The sequence below is a fragment of the Lepisosteus oculatus genome, chromosome 2, assembly GCF_040954835.1.
Source record: "Lepisosteus oculatus isolate fLepOcu1 chromosome 2, fLepOcu1.hap2, whole genome shotgun sequence".
NCBI lineage: Eukaryota > Metazoa > Chordata > Actinopteri > Semionotiformes > Lepisosteidae > Lepisosteus > Lepisosteus oculatus.
The window spans coordinates 15,477,548-15,499,569 of NC_090697.1; the positions used below are offsets into that span (position 1 = coordinate 15,477,548).

Genomic DNA, 22,022 nt, shown 5'->3' on the forward strand with positions numbered 1-22,022 from the left:
TTCTGTCACCATGCAACAAGATCGCTACTCCAGAGGCAGTACAAAAGAGACCAGAGAGTCTTATTTCTGATCTGAAGTGAATGTCATACTTCTATAGACTAAATGAACTGAATCTTTTTTAACCCAGAGCGGAGATGATTGTCAGGACTTGACAGATGTATTCAAAATCTCGAAAGGCCTTGACAAAGTCAGGGGGATTTTTGCCCCCTGAGAAACACAAAGACCCTGGTTACACACGATGAAATTGAGATTTTGGCCATTCATGACAGAAAACAAAAGGCATTTTTTACACTGTCGAATGTGGGAATCTGGAAGCAACGTCCAGAACACGTATTGATGCCAACATCTTGGGATCCTCTAAAAAAGATTCACAAAATTCATAAAACACCAGGCTACTACCAACCAAACTGGAAAATTTTAGACAAACGGCCTTGTCTTGTTGGTAACCTTCTTTGCATGCCATCTTAAGTTCTGCATTTAACTGGTCCCAAGATTAATCAAACTTAGAACTAAAAATACTAAAAAATAAATGTCTGATGCATATGCAACCTTGAATCAAGGTGATAATATTTTATCCTTGTCCATTTGCTTGGCAACACCCCAATAAGAGGTTCACAGCTCTTGAACTTGAATCGTCATATTCAGTACTTCATTCTATATTTTCTACTAAACTTACTGATACATAGTCTTTACCATCAGATAGTTTTTGAGCCCCAGCAGTTGATATATACTGCCTCTCGAAGTCAGGTGTCCCATTGTAGCAAAGCTGAATCAAAATCCTTACATTGGAGTTGACTGGGGGGATTCGTTTGTGCTGAATCACGGGTATAACACATATCATTTTCTTCAAACTGGTGCTGTTTTTCTTAAATACTTCCTATCGCGTTGACCAAAGAGTCGATGTTCATAAGATGAAGTGTTTATTAATCACGGTGTTTATGTTTATGTGAATCTTAGATTTGAACTCTTAAATCGCTGGGTTGTCCTGACAAGAAAACACCTTATGAAGAACAACATGCTGCTCATGTTCAGGGATGAAAGTGTATCTGTAAGGTCATCTGGCAAACCTTGACAACTCTTGAAGAACATACTGTTTGTTCAGGACAATAACCTGCACACATCATACAGCCTTTAAATCTGTTTTTTTTTCTTCTTAAAACCTCCTTATTTTACTGCAGTCAAATGAAACCTATTTTTTAGAGATTAGATCAATCTGGGAAGTTCTAATGGACTATGTTAACAGAATTCTGTTACATGTATGTTCTAAAGTATTGCTACAGTGTGAACCACATCTGCACCACAATGTTCCACAAACATCTGGGCCCTTTTCCTTGATAAACATCTTGAGTGCAAATTCATCTTTCAAAAGGTACTGAAGAACGCTCTGCTGCATGAGGTTAGAGACGTAAAACAAAAATATATAATCATATTTCACAGCATATTTGTCTTTTACAGGCAATAAAAGACAATTAAATATTCTTCTGTCCCCTTTGTAATCTGCTTTTAAAATTGTCACAGAGATAGTTGGTTATTAGTATCTCCATCCTTACATTTTTAGAAACCCTTTACCCTTAGAGGGTGAGAAAGAGGCAGAGGTTACCCTGGCAGGCATGGGGTACATGGAGAAACTTCACCCTGGATGCGATGCCAATCCATCGCATAGCACAAATACTGGAGGACAATGCAGACATGCTAGTTAACCTGGACAGCACGTTTATCATCTGTGAGAAGAAACCAGAGTACCTGGAGTAAAACCCATGCAAGCACAGAGAGAACATGCAAAGTCCAACAGACTGTGCTGGATTGCAACCCAAGACCCTGGAGCTGTGAAGCAACAGCACTACTCACTGCAACCACTGTTGACCAGTCCACACCACCTTGAGTGAATCTGCAACATCAGACAGCTTTTTAACCGTTAAGACATTAACTTAGCTTTACTGGAAAATCATTCTTTGTCAATTTTCTGAACACTGTATGAGCATTTGACACATGGATATTCATTACCTCTTGTGTGACACATAGACAGCTTGTCCATTACCCCTTGTGTTTCAGACTGTTTGTCTGGGGTTTGCCACTCTGACAGATACTCTTACAGGGCTCACAAACCCATTGTGTTACATTACATAGATGGATTGCTTATATAAATGCAATTCCTGCTGCATGTCATCAGACTCTGAGGTATTGGATGAGGTAACCTTGAACAAAGTTTAAGTTTTTAATCAACTGTAAAAGACCCATAAAAAATCCTATAGGTCTACCTAAGAAAATGCTTAATTCACCCGTTTAATTGACTACCCAGGATGCGACGAAAAGACATGAAGAAGACATGAAGCCCTGCAAGAGCTGAGCTTGAGACCTGCTCTTTAACAACGCCCATGCCCTGCAGAAACAGCACCCAACTACCTCCTACAAAACTGTGACAACTGGAAAACATTTCCTGAACTAATGTGGGATCATCGGCACGAAGCTCCGGTTATCAAAACACTCATTTTTATACAGATAACTCAGACACAGTAAAAGCTATAATTATTCACAACGACAGAAATTACTACACAGCTATGATGATCGGTTGTAATAGTGCGTTATTCATAAAAGAACAACGCGCAGTTGTATTGTTGGTTAGTCGCCATGCACTTGAATAGGTGAATTGATACTCTGAGGATTACATCGCTTCTCAAATATGACCAAACATTTTCAAGAAAACAAGACAAAATCTACTGTTATCCTAATGGTGCAGGCGCTTTGGAAAGTTTATTCAGGTCGACAGGTAACAAAACAGAAAGCAGTTTGATAACTGGTAGGTTTAATGTGATATAGGATTGTTTAGCTTGTTTTAGAAAATCCCACAACTACTGTATGACCCCCGCTTGCTTTTTAAACTACTCGCGAAGTTGTGCACCAACTCGAGATGAAACAGCCAGACTTCTCTAGCGCACCTTACTGCAGGCTTTGCCTTTTCCGTCGTGATTTTATTAATCAATGAAACTTTACATCTGGGACTTTCGAAAGTAACGGATATGCTGTAATTTCTGCGCGTTTAACACACTTTAAAAAATCACCTACTGTATGAAAAACAACCTGGCAGATCATAGAGTAAAATCAAACGGCAAAGTGTAATTTTGTTTTTCAAGAAGACAAAAAAATTGGAAGGATTTGAACTGAAGAATAAGTTAACTTTTCCAATAACATTATTTTTTGCCTTTAGACATCAAATAAGTGATCATCACGATAAAACGAGTACTTCTCGCTCACCATTTGCATCAGCTTTTTCTTCGTTTCTTCTAAGCTGGGCACTGCCATTCACCGAATCCGTGCTCCCACTTCATCCGACGCTTTTTTCCTCTTTTTTTTTCTCCTCATCCCAGTTTTTCAAGTCTCTTCCCAAGAAGACTGTTGTGTTATGACCTCGCCCCCACTGCTCAACCATTGGTGCGTCGTCCGCATTCCCCAACGCTGATTGGCCAGACGGCCCCTCAATCACATTCCAGCGGTCTGTTGGCCGGAGAGAGAGGTGCTGCATTCCAGCGGCCCACGTGACCCGTGAGGTGGCTAGTTCTTTGCACAGCTGTGCCAGCATCGAAAAACATCATTCCTCCATCCCGCGGCGGAAGACGAGTGAAGCCATGCTGGCGCGCAGTTCGCCTCGTTCTGGATAGAGACCACATCTGCTCGCATTAAGAAGAGTGTTTCCAAAGAGTAAAATAAACTACCCGTTGCATGCTGCTGTATTTTGTAAATGTGTTTTTTAAAGAACTTTCGCGATGTATTTAGATGTTTTAGAAGTGTTTGGGAAGGATTCGACCCACTTGTGCAGCATATTGTCAAAACATATTTTTTCACCTCAGAAATATCGCTAAACTACGCCCTCTGTTATCACTATGACCATGGCTGAAAAGCTGATCAACACATTTGTGTTCTCTCGCATTGACAACTGTAATGCTCTACTCTCTTGGGGATCTAAATCTACTTTGAACAAACTGCAGTATGTCCAAAATTCAGCAGCTAGAATCCTGACCAGGTCTAGTGCAAGTGATCACATTACTCCTGTCCTGGAGTCCTTGCACTGCCTTCCTGTCAAATTCCATGTGGACTTTAAAATCCTCATGCTCACCTATTGTATAAGGCTCTGCATGGCTCGGCACCTCAGTACCTGTCTGAACTATTATGGCCCTACTCCCCACCTCACAACCTTCGCTCTTCTAATTCTTGTCTCCTAACTGTCCCCCAAGCCAGTCTACATTGTATGGGTGACAGGGCCTTCTCCTGTTATGCCCCCAAGCTCTGGAACTCTCTGCCCAAGGATATCAAAGACACCTTCTCTAAACTCCTTCAAATCCAGACTCAAAACCTTCTTCTTTAGAAGAGCTTTTACTTTACTTTAGTCAAAGTGCACTCTTGTTGGCAGTGATTGATCTAAGCATCTTGAGGTGAAATTTAATTTTTTTGGAACAATATACAGTATGAGGGGGGCATTATGTTTTAGATGAAATTTTTATTCTTTACAATTACTCCTAATGGGCACTGATGCAACAGAATAGGTACAGTATGCAGATTGGTTTAGTTCTTGTCTTATTTTCAGATGTTTTCCACACCAGCAATAAACTATTCCAAGAAACACAAAGATGCAAAGAAGTATTGGAAATACTAATGATTTTACTGGCTGTTCCTGGCAGGTGAGGGTGATTGGCTTGGCCAATTCTTGTTTGAATAGTTGTGACCTCTGGAGACATGTAATGGTCATGTAACATGCAGGTGAACAGTCAGAGTGAGCTCTCTTTGATTCTCTCTTCTCAACATATCTCTCTCAACATATCTGGCCTCCTTTCCAGATATTCTTTGTTCATTTGGTTCAGTTAAGGGCCATATTAGGTGTTGCCAGAACAGAATATAAATTTGTAAATACTGCATTCTTTATTGAACACATCTTCAAATGCTCTTTCCAATTCGACAGTCTTCCTCTCCTAAATCCGTTCTTCCCCTTTCGTATACTATATTTCAAAAGGACTGCTTCTTGGGCAGTTAGGTCATAAATACTTCTTGTGAAGCTGAGGAAACCACAAATATCATATGTGTGTGATACACATGTTTTTTATATCTTAAGGTCATTTATGCATTTAGCATTTTCTACTATATCTTTATCATTGTTTATCATCCTTCCCCACTATACATGAAATGGAGTTGGAGCAGAGTACTGTAATTAGTAAAAGTGTAATTAGTAAAAATTAATAAAAAGTGAGGTAATCTGCTGTGTAAAATGAGAGCCAGCATTTCTGGGGGATAATCCTCATCATGGACCAGGCTTGGAGGGGGGAGTCATTTGCTCCCCAGTCCTAAATGCCACAGAAACCAGAATGACACATTGAGTTTCTTTTTTTTAGATATCTGATATAAGTGAAATAAACACAGTAACAAATTATACAGTTTACAGCCACTTTAAAGAGGCATATCCCTTCGGATACCAAAATATATAATGAACAAGAGCAGTGACTTAACAATCAACACTTTCCCCATATAATAAATACAGCTGTATTGCTTTGCTAGAAATAGAAGAACATGCCATGACACCATTATTGCACTTGCATGTTTGTACAAAACGAGCTTAACACTTATTCTTCTGAGTAATAGGGAGTGTTCCTCTTGATTTTGATTACTAAATGCATCTTTGGGAGAAAATCAAACAGCCAGCCCATGTGCTTACAGCATTTACACACTCTAATTAGGGGTTCTCAGATGATTGTGGTTGGGGAGCCCCCTTTTAAGAAACTCAGTCTCAGTAACAGCTCCATTTTAAACATAAAAGGGAAAGTACAACAATGGGTGCAGCATAAAAAGTATTAGAGCAAGTATTAATTTTATACGGTAGTAGAATGGAGGATAGTATTCGAGGACACTAGCTGAGTAATACTATTTCAGACAAAAACAAATGTGAAAATTAATTTTCCCTAATATTTAATGTACTTTGTCAACATGTTTAAAATATATTTTAAATGATACATACACTCTGGATATTCACCATTTTAGGCATTAGTTATGAACGTTTTGCACAAGGCTTCTCTAAAAGAATGCACTGAATACTAATTATAGGCTCCCTAATTGTGTGAAGTTTTATGACTTTCTTATTTCAAATGCATCACTAAAAGTGTTCTGTGACTGAGAATGTTAAAAAAAAAAATTATGCCTGAAGAGATATCCTAAGTTAAAAAAATAGTTTTTCATACTATTTATACTGTATTATTCACTCAAAAATAAAATATTTTTATATTATTCTATTAATGAAAACCATATTTTTTAAAATAACAGAGAAGGATTAATTATGAATTATTTTTAAGGGTATACTGCTGCTTTGTTTTTTTAGGTCTGTAAATGAACCATGCAAAAATGATCAAACTTTGACATTACAAACAGTTGTAAAAATAATTAGATACCACTAATTCTAGGCATAGTGTTAAAGATAGCAGTATGGGTTAGGCTAAGATTGAGGGCAGAGAACAGTAGGAGTTTTTAATACCACATTTCTGAGACTCTATTACATTACATTTATAAAAGATAAATTGTTGTCACTTGTCAGATGACATGTATTGTACACAAGATCAGAACTGTGCATGCACGTATCAAAAACATAATTACAAAATAGGAAACACTGGGAAAGAGGATGCTGACTGGTGTTTATGTTGACTTTTTACTGTACATATTCCAGAGGATGTGAAGAATCCATTAAAATAGCAAACAAAATGTTAAGACACAACGTTTTAACTATTAGTCTTTAGTGCAAATGATGTTGCTACACATATTTAGTATGTATACTGTATTGAGTTCAATATTTTTCATCACAATATATCAAAGTTAACACTGGAATCAGTCCAGAGAAGAGCAACTAAATACATTCTGGGGGCTAAGGGAATGTCATACTGACAGAATGAAGGAACTAAACCTGTTCTCAAACACCTAAAGAATTTGTTGCATAACAAAGCATGCATTTTCATACCCGCCTCTCACCACTTCAAAAATAATATTGTTCTAGCAAATGGGTAACTTTTGAAGTAGAAAAGGAGATGCCATCCTTATGTCATAACAGCCAAGTACCACATCCCTCAACATTGCTCCTCATTGCATCTGCATTCTTGATTTTTAATCCCATCTTATCTTGTCTATTTATCTTAACTATCTTAATGACTTTACTATATTAACTACTATAGGCTTACCAGAAATGATAGTGTTTTAATATGATGATTCAGTGTGTTGTTAGGATAAAAATAAGTCTTATTGGGTGATTTTCCATACCTTGGGAAATAATGCTAATTTTGTTTAGGGGTTTTCACCTTTACAAGTGAGAACAGGACTCACTTCCTTAGCCCAAGAGGTGTGGGAGTATGAAACAAGCTACTCAGCCATGATATTGAAGTTGATACGCTGGCTTCTTTCAAGAAACAACAGCAGTTTATTGAACAAAGGATCAAAAGGTGGCAAAGTTGTAGGCATACAGTACATCTACTAAACCTGAAATGTGATTGTTCCACAACACCTTTATAGTGCTACTGGTATCCTGGAAATGGAAGCGATCCCATGTGTGATTGTGCCTGTGTTGCACATCTTTACTACAAAATGTATATAATAGTTGTCAAACAAAATTACATCATACTGTAAAAACAGTGCTTTTTATTGAGTGTTATCTCTGTGCTATGGCAAACAAATGACAAAATGTATTAAATCTAAATATACAAGTAAGCAATTAATACTTTGTGTAAAAGGAAGAAAATTCCAAAATGTACTACTTTCTTTCAAGTCTATATAAAAAAAATTAAGGTTAAAATCAATTCAGAAGTTGACATAAATAAAATACATTTCGCAGACTTTTAGACATCGACACCAGCCACAGAATTATCCAGCTTCACCATAATACATGAAGGTCAAAGCAGTTTATGGTAAATTTGTATTTAAGAACATACTGTAGATAATTAAGGTTACCAATGCGAGGAGGACATCTGATCCATCGAACACATTTGCTAGTAGGCGACTGATCAAAGGATCTCATCCAGACATTTCCCGAAGGAACCAAAGTTGTCAACATCAAAAATGTGACTGGGCACATAATTCTAGAATCCCAAACCTATGAATGAAGATTCCTGAAATAATTCCTATCTACTGCAGCTTAGTTTTGCATACACTGTGCTCATTCCTTTTAAGAATCATTCTCATTATCTAAAGCTGATTAAGGGGTTTTAAAGCTTTAATGTCACATTCACCATTTTATTTTTGTATGTGTTAAATTCAGCACATAAACAGTATTTGTACATTACAAATGTGCTGATATACGTCACGTTTAACCTGCAGAGGTTGTGTTAACTTTTCACTTTCAGGTTCTGTGAAACATGCAATTTGACCAAGGGTGCCAAAACATTTGCATACAACTCTACATTAAAAAGGGTTTTTACAATAACTAAAATGGAGAAAGTGAATTGCATTATTCTGGTACACTGCAATGTTAATTAGATGCAGCAATTAGTATAACATACACTGGTAGGTATTTAGGTAACATTCTATTACATGTATCATTTTTCACAATAACATAAAATTATTTTGAGTATCAACAAAGTTTGCTAGTTACAGTACAAAATGCATATTTTTTATACAATTGAAATGGGAAAAAAAGACCGATCAACACTGCACTTTCCTTGTCACTCCATAAGGTGAAATCGTGAGTTTCCATAGAACTGATTAATATAACCTACATTAAAGTTCTTTTTCCCAGCACTTCAACTACAACTTTGACAAAGTAACCCATAACAGAAATAGCAAATGCAGAGCTATTATAATAGGAATGTTATAATCCTACATAAATCAGAATGACACCCAATACTGTTAGAAAATAGTCAACATTTGAATTGCTGAACACATTAGTCCGACTCATTGTCTCCATTTGGAGATGCATTTATCACACTGCAGTTATTAAAATGTTTACAGCCACCTGATACATAGGAGGCCCAGCCTTTGCATTTCTCTCTTTAACCAATAACTTCAGATCCCCTGAAAGCCTCTGGTGTCTTGTGCAACATTTTTGTTTTGAAGAATACTGATTAAATTTATCAATTCAATTATTATTTTTTTGATACAAGTGTTTTATGCACACTGTGCATAAAATGACAATGATTGTTTTTTTTTTTAAATCTGGCTCAGTATTTATTCCTCAAGTCTAAACTGTTGATTAGAATAATGTAGGAGTGGGAGGAGCCAGGGCAAACACCGGTAAAAGTCGATGCCTCTGCACTCAACACAGCCCCCACGTTAGGCCACACTGCACATTTCTCATCTCTGAACTGAACACAATTGATATGATATTAATAATTGATTATTCGTTTTCTTTCAAAGGTTATAGTGGCATCTTGCAAGCTGTCCATAGCAAAAAAGCACAAAAATCTGTTTCTAGGTTAGCCTGCAGCTGTTTTGTCGACTCTTCAATATGCAATTGCTCATCTATGTAGCTTTTTAACAAGAGGAGAAACAGAAAAAAAAACTGTTAAGACCACATATTATTATCTCTCACCATTAACGTTTCCAACATATGATCCAGTTTTATTTAACTTTACCACCGTCAATATTAAGAAAACATAACTACCGTACACAGTGCAGTAGCTCATGTTTCCCAATACCCGTATCAGGAGAGTGAAGCATTAAAAAAGTTAGCAAAATAGACAAACTAGCTACATTCTCACGACTCCTTTTTGTATTTTTTCCCCAAGTAGTTCTCTTTCCCACAAACATTCTTGAGATTTCATGTGGTTTTGACTGCCCTGTTTGTGTGAATAAACAATTTGTTTTTTAAAAAAAACTAAAAACCACAAGCCAAATCTGAATAAAAAAAGGAAATCAAGGACATGTGCTCCTGTTTGAAGATTATTCCCACTGGACTGTTCAGTTTGAGTACCTGTAAATGTATGAGTAAATAGCTTACTAAATATCCTACACTCCTTAGCAAGTCTGATTAGAAGCTCTGTTCACTAGACCACGAACAAACAGAATAAACTTCAGAAATATGCATGATATTATCTGCAAGAAACAGATTTCAGTTAAACAAAACAAGGTAAAACAATATATTAATGTATACCATGCCATTTTTGCATTATATTTACAGTAATGCAGGAACTGAACGAACCAATGGTCATCCCAGTGTAATTCACCCACAAATTACCTGATAAAATCAATTTACCAATCATTTTTACTGAAATGCCCCAGAAAAATACTGTTCATAAAATTCAAAAAGGGCATTAAAACCCCCTGCAACAGATGACTACTTCTTCCCGATCAGCAAAACAGTAACATGTGCTTGTAAAGAAACAAGTAAAAGATACTTGCTTTTATGTTTCCCACATTGAAAAATAAAAAGGAGAAACAACGTTTCTGCTCTAGAGCCTTCTTCAGGAGTGAGCCAGAGACAAAGGAAGTGAGAATATAAAATACAAAGAACAAAGGTGAGAATGAATTTGTTCCTTATTCTGCTCCCCTTTATTTTTACTTCTCTCTCTCACATCTGAAGAAGACTGCATCCAAAATGTTGCTTTATCTTTTCTATTTTTTGTGTGGAATTAACCTTTAACCTTTACCCAAACACGCCAACACAGCTCCCTACTTGAAAATGTTTGTGGCACACCACAAGCTGCAGCACGAACCACACAACAAATAAAGCTTCAAAGCAAAGACCTGATAAATTCTTCCATTTCTCGCCTGTACTTTTCTATCCTGCCAGCAACAAGCTGTGTAATGGTTTCTGGAGGACGTTGATGTTATATAACATGCTGTACAGGAACATCCAAGAAAAGTTCAATATGGTTCAAGTTATATTTTGATTGCTTTGTCTTCGAAAGAAGAGTTCCGCCTTTGAAGCCTCAACGAAGACAAGCACTATTGTCCATTAAAAACTCAAACTTACCACACACCATTAAGTGATAATTACAACGTACTATACATTAACGTAAGTACAGTAAGTGCAGCGAGACTACCTCCTTTAAAGACACAGAGAACAATAAGCCCATTCATTTTGACCCTGAAACAATTACAATGTTAATGCAATGCATCAAAGTCCAAAGCTTAACAATATTTAGTAGAGAGGCACTACATACATACAATACATACAATAACTTAATTCACAAACTATACTTATAATCAAAGGGTTTTGAAATATGTAACTCAGGTAAGATGAAGCCAATGGCAACATACAGTACGTCTGCAAACTGGCTTTTACAAGTATTTCTCACTAACAGAATAAACAGGTTGTTGAAGCAGTTTTGAGGCATCAGCTTTACACCTTTACCAGCAGATGGCGCTTGTAAACAATTTTATGCTGCTAGCTTTTCCTTACTAGGTGGCCAAGTTAAATCCAGGGGATGCCCATTCTAGAGATGCACCAGACAGTCAATATCAGAGCAGCACTTAGACCAGGACCTTATTTAATGAGGCAACGCACAGACATCCTCTCACTTTTTCTTCTGGACCTATCTCTGACTACAATTGGAAGTCAGCCAGACCACGGGAGTCAGATGGCACATGCAAAAATAATAGTGCAAGGTTCACGATCATAAAAATATTAAGTTACAAATAACTTAAAATTGGTTTTCAAACAAAACATACAACTGTCTTTGTTGATTAGCAGGGATGGATTATGGAATTTGTTTTGACTATATAAAGCTGGTTTACATTATGCAAGGTAAACATATGGGCGGAGGGGTGGGACTGGAAGGTTGTTGGTTCAAATCCCGCAGCCGGCAGAGGAATCCTACTCCATTGGGCCTCTGAGCAAGGCCCTTAACCCCAACAGCTCCAGGGGCGTTGTACAATGGCTAACCCTGCACTCGGACCCCAAGCTTCTCTCCCTGTCTAATGGAGAGCAAGCTGGAGTATGCGAAGAGACAAATTCCTAATGGAAGAAATTGTATATGTCTAATAAAGTGATCTTATCCTTTCTCTTATATAAGATACACTTTTTTCCCCAAAACACTGTTAAATGAATGAGTAATAACAGGAAAAGAATAAGAGGCTCCTATGCTGAACAGTACTCTTCCAGCAACCTGAAGCACCACAAAAATAAAAGAGAAATGTGGTTAGTGTGTTAGCTACAAAAGCTTTAAAACAGATTATTATCAATCCATTCCTGAACTCTCCTTCCAAGAGAATGCCCTAATTCCAGAACCTGCACTCCACCGGAGCCTTTCCACTGGATTCTACTTTCCCTACTTTTTACAACAAAATACACTGTAATACCTACACTTTACCGTGGTGTGACACGTTTTAGTATATTTTATCATCTTGGAATACAGACTAGGCACAGGGAAAGACCTTTGGAGAAACTGTGTGATTTTAGTCACTTTTCTTCGATGGATGTTGTTTTCTGCTGCTGCCTGGGCCATTTACTGGAGCTGGCTTATTCCCGAAGTTCCAGTCCACCGGGTTGAGAAGCTGCATTGTCTTTTTGTGTGTCCAGATGGGATTGATGATGACAGTGAGGAGCGCCAGGCCAGTGAAAAAGATAATGCGCTGAAGCAGAGGAATGTGCTGTCTCATTGCATCCCAGTGGCACCAGCTAACCCACCACATGTAGTAGGTCAGGACCATCCGGCAGTGAAACAGGTGAATCATCAGCCACTGGTTGACCTTCCAAAAGAGTGTTTTTGCCCAGCCAGCCTGAGGATGAAAATGAGAGCAAAAACTATCAGGAGAGTTACGGTATAACATCAGTGAAAGCCATTCATTAATTCAAAATCCATCCATTTCCTAACTGATTCTTCCAAGTAAGGATCGTGGTGGAGCCAGAGCCTATAGTTTGTTCTCTACCAAAACTGCTGAAAAACATTCTTGCACTGTCCTCTGTTTTTAAATATGGTAAATCCCATTGAGACTTCACCTTTTCACTCATCCATCCCCTTTCTAACTGCTTCTTCCAATTCAGGGTCTTGGGGTTCCCAGAACCTATCCCAGCAAGCAATGAGCGCAAAGCAAAATGAGCGCTAGCTCCAAATTGTTTTTAAAAACAAGATTATATTTACGAACATTTTTTTCTAGACAGAACTGGTACTCTGTCTATAATATAAACAGATACAGTTTAGTTTCGAAGCATTTCCCCAAAACGTTAAAATTCTTACATTATGTGGTTATTTTCATTTTGTGTGACTGATAACCACGCTAACTGCACACCGCTGCAAATACAGTTACATCAGTGCCATCAGTCCATTAACCACACAAAGAACTGCAGATTCTGAAGCTATTATCTGTGATCATATACTGCAGATGTTCAGTATGTCGTATATAAGAAAAAATACTTTTTTACCACAGTTTAATAAATAATTTCAAAAAGAGGTCATACTCATCTATTTTTTGTATGCAAAGAAGTGTTTTACTGTTTAAAATTAAAACATGTGTCAGACAGCATTTAGTATACTGCTTCTCACACATTAAATTTCATTAATTTGTATTGCACCTTTCATCACAAAGTATCCCATATGCTTCACTTACAGGAGGGGAAGCCACTTCATCCACTACTGAGATGTAATCACGAACACAGTCGTCATTCAGTGCCTGAGAACATACTATATTACAGAGCCAATGAAAAATGGAAATGGAAATCTACTGAGCCCGCTGAATTAGATTCAAAATGTTAAGAAGTCCAAAGTGGAATTCAGCATTGACACCTCTACTTTTATAACAGTGTCATGAGATCTTTAATGGCAAAGTGGTCAGGACTTCAGCTTACATCTCATCTGAAGGATGGCACCTTCTATGACACTGTAGCTTGGAAATTTTTAGCCCAGAGAAAAGAGCACCACCTACTGGTCCACCAACGTCACTTACAGTAGCAACCAGGTGAGCAGTCTACATCTCAGTATTGACCTGACCTAAACTTGCTTTGCTGATGAGATCTAAAAAGATCAAGATAAAAGGTAGCAATGCCCTAGAGCTGGCACACTATTTACAAGAGCGATATGCAAGAAAAAATACAAGCCATTCTCTGAATGATAACCCCCTTTGAAGCATTATAGTTTTGTCTAGAGATCACCCTAAAAGATTCAAGGATAAAATATTTAATACAGTCTTCAAAAGAAAAAAAACGTGGCCTGAAACTCCAGCTACCTTAAAATTTAAGAAAAACACAAGCTCTATGCTTAAAATAGTTCTCTTTCCTTAAAACTTTGTATAAAAAGAATTATGCCATTTTCACATTTGACAATAATGCATTCATAACCTCAGAATCAATAGCCATACATGTATTTCTATTACCACATGACTACCAATTATATCAGCGTTTAAACTCACAAAACCTCATCAAGCTGCTCAAGTCTGAATCTACTCCTAAATCCACTAGAATATTCTTCTTCAAAACAAATTGTATCTTTCGTTACAGTATATATGGGAATACTCGCAATGGACATGATTTCACCTGCAAAAAAAAAAGATTTTTTCTACTTGATCTGTATAGCAGGCAACAATGATGAGGGAATCACCCACAAAATACCAAAATATAAATTATAAAGCTGAAGTGAAAAACGTAAGGCTCAGTACTGTAAAGTACATGACAAGCAGCCTAATATAAAATGATGAAAAGACTGTTCCTTTTGATAAAACTTGTGACTTTCTGTGGTTTTGAGTTCCTGACTGTGCTGCCAAATAAAAAAAAAAGACAGACAAACAGGTTGTTTTTGTCAGATGGTTTAAATGTGACTTTTGAAAACAGCTCTAAATCCTCATTTTCAAGACTAGAACACTAGAACAAAGGGCGGTGAGAAACTATAGCCCGTTTCAGCGGCAATCGCCCCCACTAGAACTGACAAAGCCCCCCTGCCCGACTCAGTATCAATGAGATGCGAAGCTACAACGAAGTGGCATTACAAACCTTTTATAAAGAGGGGGAAGTCGCATCCATCACTTTTTACTTAAACAAAAAAAAAGTAGAACTAGTCCATCAGATCTAAAATTTGAGACGGCAACAGTCTCAAAGGTATATTTGCTTTGTTAAAAAGTATAAGAATATATTCAGGGTTGTACCAAGAGACATGAGATATACCAGTTCAATTCATTCCACACAGAGTGGCAATGCAGTGTCGCTCATCACCAAATCAAACATTGCAGCACTGATGAATGACGAATCCCCAAAATATTTGTCGTGTTTCGGGTTTGAACATACCTTCAAAAGCATCCAGGAAATGCAAGTAAATGGAGTGCTCATTTCGAGCAACAGCGTCACCATAGGAAAATAGTGTCCGACATGGTCCCAGATCACAGCGCCCAGAAACCCTGCCAGGGCAAAGAAATGATGGACGGCCAGGGGCAGGTCAAAGGAGCGGAACACTGCGTTGGATCCATGCAGAGCCACGTTTTCGAAGGAGAAGAAGGCCGTGGCTGTGAGGATGCTGAACCAAGACCAGTCCTCCTGGCCCCTGACTTTGTCAGCGGAGACTTCCGAGTCCAACATTAGTGCCCACAAGCCAGCAAAGACGCTTTGAATGCCAAAGACAGCCCGGGTGGCAGCAAGGTCCCAGAAGAGCTTCTCTTTGGCTGTCAAGGAACAGTACGTCTGGGAGCAGCAAAGTGAGATGACATGAGCAACCAGAAACACTGCGCTGTAGAAAACAAAGCCCAAAGCAATTATTCTGTAACGCACATCCCAAGACGAATAGTCCATATCAAAGACACCGGAGAGCACAGTGCTTTCTTGGTCAGACGTCATTATTCTTCTAGTGCTTTAATTTCCCCGCACCCCCCAGGATAATGAGTTTTAGCTTCAGCCGCAAGTCGCTCTGCTCTAAGCGAGCATCCATCCACAAGCCAACCACGGTGACCTGAAAAAAAAAAGGGAAATAGGATGAAATGTGATGAAAGTGTCCACAAGGTCACACTTCACACATCGAAGACGATATGGCGTCGGAAGTTGAATATTAACAGTTTCTTATACAGTATATGCATGTACATGAGCCCATAATCAAATCTGAGTATTGGGCACAGAGGCATCAGTCACTCCTGACAGGGAGAATTAATGAGGCGAAGTCCTCTTCTCATGGAAATATATTTTTAAATAACCAATTGCAGAAAAAAAAACATCCATGCAAAACATGCACAAACAAAGGAAGGACGTGAGAATTCCTTCCGGTAGGACCCCAGACCCTACACTAATCCCAGAACTCTGGTGCTGGGAGGCTGTGGCTCCCAAACAACACCTCACGGTCTGGCTCATGCACCATGAGTATTCTGATAAAGAGCATAGAACACATCGCAAATTCGGGACTTAACGTACGCTTTGGAAATGCCAAGCCTTTGTGCAATTCTGGGGCAAGATAAGCACAAACGCATCTGTAACTATTTTGCAGCAGCACGTAATTGCTGATTTTCTTCACTGAGGTCAGCACAGCCCTCCCTTATCTGCTCCCTCAGCGGGACTTTCTTCACATCCCTCTGCGAGGTTTGGTAAAACACAGCTGCTCAACCTGCTCTTTATGTTTGTAAGGTTGCTGGGTTGTCAGCATACTTGTGCTTTACCTTATGGAATGATTCAGTATGTCTGCTTTTTCAGTCTTTACCGAAGTTACACAGTACTGAAACAGATCAAGTGAGATACTGCTTCTACTGTAGTATCCCCAAACCAGATGCTACTGTCAAATTTTCCAAACACACCTGTCTTTCCACTACAGCTTGTAATGTGTATCAAGAGGCATTAAAATCACAATAAATGATTCTGTTTTTATCTATCCTCTTATCTTTTAATATTTGCCCATATATATATATATTCGCAAATTATGAGTAAAAATAATTTCATTTACATCACTCCCTAACTGTCAATTTATCTCGGTCACTTGCATATCGTAAGACACCATAAATGGAAGAATGGTTTGTAGATGTGAATGTCATCATCATGTTACTACATCTTAAACTGTAGTTACAAAAAGCAGGGGTAAAAGATTCTACAAAAAAAGACACAAAAAGCTATTTAATTCCTTAAATTGAAATCTTTTTTCAGGCTAAAATAACAGACAGGCTGCAGATTCTCCATATTTATATAGTCTGCTGGACGATGCTAAAACGTGTCTTCTGTAGTTAAGTTAGTGCAAAAAGCTAGATGCCCAGTGATCTTATGATCCTGATCACCAGATCTGAAGCCAACCAATCATATATTCTAGATCGACACCTGATAAGAGAGTTGACCTTCTCACAGAAGAATGGTGCGGCACAATTCCAGCTGCTGGTACATACTATGCCTGTTATTTGCCATGGTTATACCATTCTCACTTTACAATCCACTGAATATAAATAAAAAAGAAATATAAATCTCAAACTGCAGTTCAGAACATCTCCGTAATATCATACTGCATCTCAAAAATGAAGCTAAGTCTTCCGAGTGGAAGATACCTCACTTTTGCACCACAGGGGAAAGCACTCCTACTGAAGTGCTCTGACACACAGCCAATTAAATATCCCTGTAGAAACACCAGCTTTAGGCTGTGAACACCAGAGGGCAAAAGAAATCTGTAGCAAGTCACTAGGAAGTAACATAACGCTTTCTAAAAGTAACCTCTGGCACTCCCCAGGGAACATCTATAACTTCCTATTTTTTACAAACACCCTCAGATTAGTTTTGCGGACTGGACTTTCAGATCTTCTAGTTCCCATTCGTATTATTTCAAACATAATAAATAGAATGTTTTCACATGTGTATATCTAGCATGTTATCCATCTGTGGAGGAGATATAGGACATTATGTGTGGCAGACTTCAAATAAACTGATATTTGTGCAGGGGTATGGGGTATTTCTCACACTTTTCTCAAACTGTGACATTTGTGAACACTTTTAGCTTAGTCTGCCGCCTACTTTTCTGGTACCTGGCATCCCACCAGATTCCAGGGTCTTCCAGCACTCCATGCATGTTTAAAAAATCTGTCCTTCAACAAAGCTGCCTTCACAGCAAAACAAAATACACAGAAAAGCTTATTTTAAACCCAATTTAAAGCCTAATAATGTATGCTGCTAAACTATTGGAAATAAGTATTGAGTAGGGAGGCACATTGGTGCAGTGCATAGCATTGCTACCTCGCAGAGCTGGGGACCCAGGCTGCTGTCTGCGTGCAGTCTGTATGTTCTCTCTGTGTTCTTATGGGTTTCCACCTGGTGCTCCAGTTTCTTCCAATAGCCCAAAATCATACTGGTAGCTTCACTGGCTTCTGGGAGAACTGGCCCTGGTGCGACTGTCTGTGTGTGTCATGTAATAAACTGGCGTCCAGTCCGAGGTGTATCCTGCCTTGTGCCCGCTGCTTGCCGGGATAGGCTCTGGCTCCCCTGCAACCTTGAACTGAAAGAAGTGGCTAGAAAACAGGTGCAGAGAAGTATTAATTACTAGTGTACTTTGATGTTTATAGAAGAACTGCATAGGCTACTGCAACTCAACCTTTTACAAGTAAAAGAGCAAAATCAGACTGAAGGGAAGTTTCATTCAGTCTATAGCTGCGAGACTGGAATTAAACTAGGCAACACAAAATGACTTCATTGATCATAGCCGGACCAGTTTAATGCACTTCCCCAATTCACGGAAGATGCTGGAAATACAGAACAAAACCTATAAAACATGTTAGAGAGTGTCCCCCCAGGACTAAGAAGGTTACAAATGAGGGAACATGTAGAGCACACTAGTACACCTTAGACGACATATTTATTACCTGAAATAGCATATCATATGAAGTTTATTGGGATAATTAAAAATTTCAAAACTGGCCCTTCCCAATATAACCTGCCACAACTACTCACATACTGTAATTCAAATAAAGTAGCTATAGACCCCTGTCAGTCTATATATTGGTGTATTTATTTCTTCAGAAATGTGATCGAAATAACATGAAGAGAAAGTCTCAGATGAGCTCCAACACTGGTTCAAATGAGCCTCTGACACAGCTCATTTCAAACCTCAAACACTGTGCTGGCACAATTACTAGTCAAATTAATGACTAATCAATTACACATAATAATCAGTAGCGAAATGTATACATTAATGTATTGATTACCCTGCATGTATTGATTCCAAACGGTGACCCAACTTTATTCTAGCTTCATACTGTGCCATCGAAGACGGAACTGATACTTTAAATTTTCAAAAGGTTATTTACGCCACAGCTAAACTGAAACCACGATGTCTCTGTTTATTCACTCATTTAATTGCCTATTACTTTCGGGGAGGTTCAACACTATCAGTAACAAACCATGAAACAAACGCCAGTGAACTGAATACATTCATAACCACTTAAAAGCAACAAAATGTGTTCACTCAGTTTTCAGTTCCCTTCTCCTTTTTGCTTTTCGCAAATAATTTCAGTAAATCTTGTCCCCACAGCACTGAATCAAAATTGAAAAGAACCGGTGCCCAATAAGACTAACCTGGCAAAACATTACCACTAGAAGTGTGCGTTGGGCGAAGCCTACAATTAAAGCACTACAACCTTCGGTTAATAGCTAAATACTATTGTATTATACAATCATTTCAAGCAACCGATTTCCGCAGCAAAGTTTTAACTTACCTTCAACCTCAACGCAAGTTTAAGAGATGAAAATCATATGACGTGATTATGTTTTACACGTGACAAACTTGCGGAAGTCCAGCCCCAGTTCAGGGACTTCTCCCTTTCGATTGGTGCACTGGTGCATTCGTTTCCGAATACCAAGCAGTTTATAACATAAGCGCAATAGTTCAGGTGAAGTGTGTGTGTGTTGGCAAGTACTGTATTTTGCGCAATTTTATATAACGGTATTGAAGACTGCCTGCTTTCCGTAACATTACTTTATTTCCCCATGTTCTTCGTGTGCATGGCATGCGATTATAACTCGTTTTCTTGTCTCTTGAAATAGTGTTCAACCCGAATTTGTTTCCACCCTGTCACCGCTGATCGCAAGCAGTCGTTAGAAATAATGATCTTGGAGAAATAACGCTGTATTGCATATTTGAGGTCGAGCGGTGTATACAACAATTTATGCTCTTGTGGAATCTCGGTGGAGAACACGAAACATGCTATTTTCTGCTTACCGTAATATTTCAGTATAACTTCTGTTTAGGTAGAGCAGAAGATTTCAACAAGTGGCTGAGTAATGTGCTGAATGTTTTAATTGCCCCCCAAAATCTACTTGACACAGGTGCCTTCATCTAACTCGGTATCACCCTACACATATAAAATGATTTATGTGTAAGAAATAAGGACAACATATGCACATAGCCTTCGTGTGTAAGCAATTATTAATTATTATTATTATTATTATTATTATTATTATTATTATTATTATTATTATTATTATTATTATTATTATTATTATTGTGGCTTAGCAACGCATCAAACACACCGAGAAACAACGGGCTCCTTTTTATCCACATGGTAATGAGCGACGAGACCAACATGCACTCAGAAGCCGCCCAGATCATCGAGGCTGTATTATGATTAATTAAATATCCTTTAAAAGTTTGTAGATAGCGTGCGCAATTCGGACGGCGATACAGATTTTCATGGAATTCAGAATTAGATACGGCACCGGCATTGTCCTCTTTCCAAAATCTTTCAGTTTTTTGTACTATAGATCGATGAACCGGCTGATCTGCAAACCTCATTGACGCCAATGCTGTTATACTGTACATTTACACTTTCAATAATTTTTACATCACGCATTGCTTTGACGCCTAATTCCGTTTATGCTTGATTAAATTTTTCATCAGCTATTTAGTCAAATGTTGTAATCAGCAAACTGCAGCTGAGTACACAGTAAATATTTTATTTGGGACAATTATTTGATCAATTTTTGTCAATCATTTTATCAGATCAATATTCAACTTTAAATCCTTTGTTTATATGACAAATTGTCATAAAAGAGCAAACAAAGAGGTTACAAAAACAGATGTTCTTTTCAAACAATAATACTAAACAAAAAAAAATCATAGACACTTGAGGGCTGCTTTTCATTCTAAAGGATTCTGATCATTTACAGAGGTCAGGCTATGCAAGCTTAAAGTGCAATTTATTCACAGTTTTAACACCTCTGATCTTAAAAGGAGTGTCAGGATTAAAGTATTTATGTCCTCAGTTTAACAGCTCTCCTGAATGTTTACCCTGTCATTACGGCTTGCAGCACAGGAAATCCAAATCGATATGGGGGCTCCATGGTGGCACAAACCTCACAGCTCTTGGGTAATGGGTTCAGTTTTGGACGGGCGTGCCTATTGTGTGGAGTTTGGAAGTTCTTCCCATGGCTGTGTCATTTTTTTTTCTTTGGGTGCTCCGTCTTCCTTCCTCAGTCCAAACACATGCCGGTTCAAGTGAATTGGTGTCACTAAATTGCCCCTTCTATGTGCTTAAACTGCAATTAACTGACTTGCTGTCAAAGGCTATTTGACCATTTCTGCCTTCTGCCAGCCAGATTAAGCAATATACGTAGTAGCTCCCCAAGACCTTCTAAGGATAAAGCCCTTAATCAGAAGGAATGGATGGAAATCCAGAGGAATGGGTGTAACCTCCTGGATCACTATCACCGTCATCACTTTTTTAAAAAGATGACTTTGCATACAGTATCTATAAGAATCACAATTTGGACTCCATAGAATTGTGTTTAGTAGACTGTTGATAAAGCACTTGACCTAAATAAATAAATGTGATGTTTTATAATTGTAACATGCAAGGTGGCTTTTCACCCTTGACATACCTTGTAATCAGACAGGAGTTAGATCCATGTGTGTTGAATATTAAAATGAAAAGTGTTTAATATACACACAGATAAACAGCTTGCACATAGATGTGCTTGGATGAGTCATCTGCTCACACACTCCGGCTTGCCTCACAAAACTCCCAGAGTTTATCTTCTTCTTGCTCATTGCACAGTGTGGTGCAATTCACTCACATAGAGATAATGAAACATATTAAAACTGACTCCAGGTTATCTTACATATTGGCGAGAGTTAAGAGTGTGTTCTCAATTAACATGCTAATCTGCAGTTTCAGTAATAAAATACAATGCAGTGTGCACACAG

The 22,022-nt window shown here is 38.2% G+C and overlaps 2 protein-coding genes across 4 annotated transcripts in view; both read right to left on the bottom strand.

Annotated features, from left to right (window-relative positions):
* The window catches only part of arhgef10 (Rho guanine nucleotide exchange factor (GEF) 10), a 99,838-nt gene extending 96,437 nt beyond the window's left edge, over window positions 1-3,401 (bottom strand). For both annotated transcript variants that reach the window (XM_015357889.2, XM_015357881.2), the window contains exon 1: window positions 3,253-3,401. The gene's annotated coding sequence lies outside the window, so the exon portion shown is untranslated. The remainder of the gene's footprint in view (window positions 1-3,252) is intronic.
* Window positions 3,402-9,543: 6,142 nt separating this feature from the next.
* Window positions 9,544-19,615, bottom strand: cln8 (CLN8 transmembrane ER and ERGIC protein). Of its 2 annotated transcripts, XM_015358314.2 has the most exons (4): window positions 19,537-19,593; window positions 18,062-18,333; window positions 15,167-15,821; window positions 9,544-12,672 (listed from the first exon to the last, which is right to left on the bottom strand). In XM_015358314.2, exons 3-4 carry the CDS (start codon window positions 15,707-15,709, stop codon window positions 12,349-12,351), a joined length of 867 nt encoding a protein of 288 aa, XP_015213800.1. In that variant the 5' UTR covers window positions 15,710-15,821; window positions 18,062-18,333; window positions 19,537-19,593; the 3' UTR covers window positions 9,544-12,348. The 2 variants fall into 2 exon arrangements, with proteins under 2 accessions (XP_015213800.1, XP_006626469.1); XM_006626406.3 differs by lacking the exon at window positions 18,062-18,333 and having other exon boundaries at window positions 19,537-19,615.
* Window positions 19,616-22,022: the final 2,407 nt, after the last annotated feature.

What these genes read in the sequence shown, in the direction of transcription:
- cln8 (XM_006626406.3), bottom strand. Translation starts at nt 15,709, where the DNA reads ATGACGTCTGACCAAGAAAGCACTGTGCTCTCCGGTGTCTTTGATATG. An exon ending in TTTCCTGGATGCTTTTGAAG is followed by an intron (nt 12,673 to 15,166) that starts GTATGTTCAAAC and finishes TTTCATCCTCAG; the next exon opens with GCTGGCTGGGCAAAAACACT.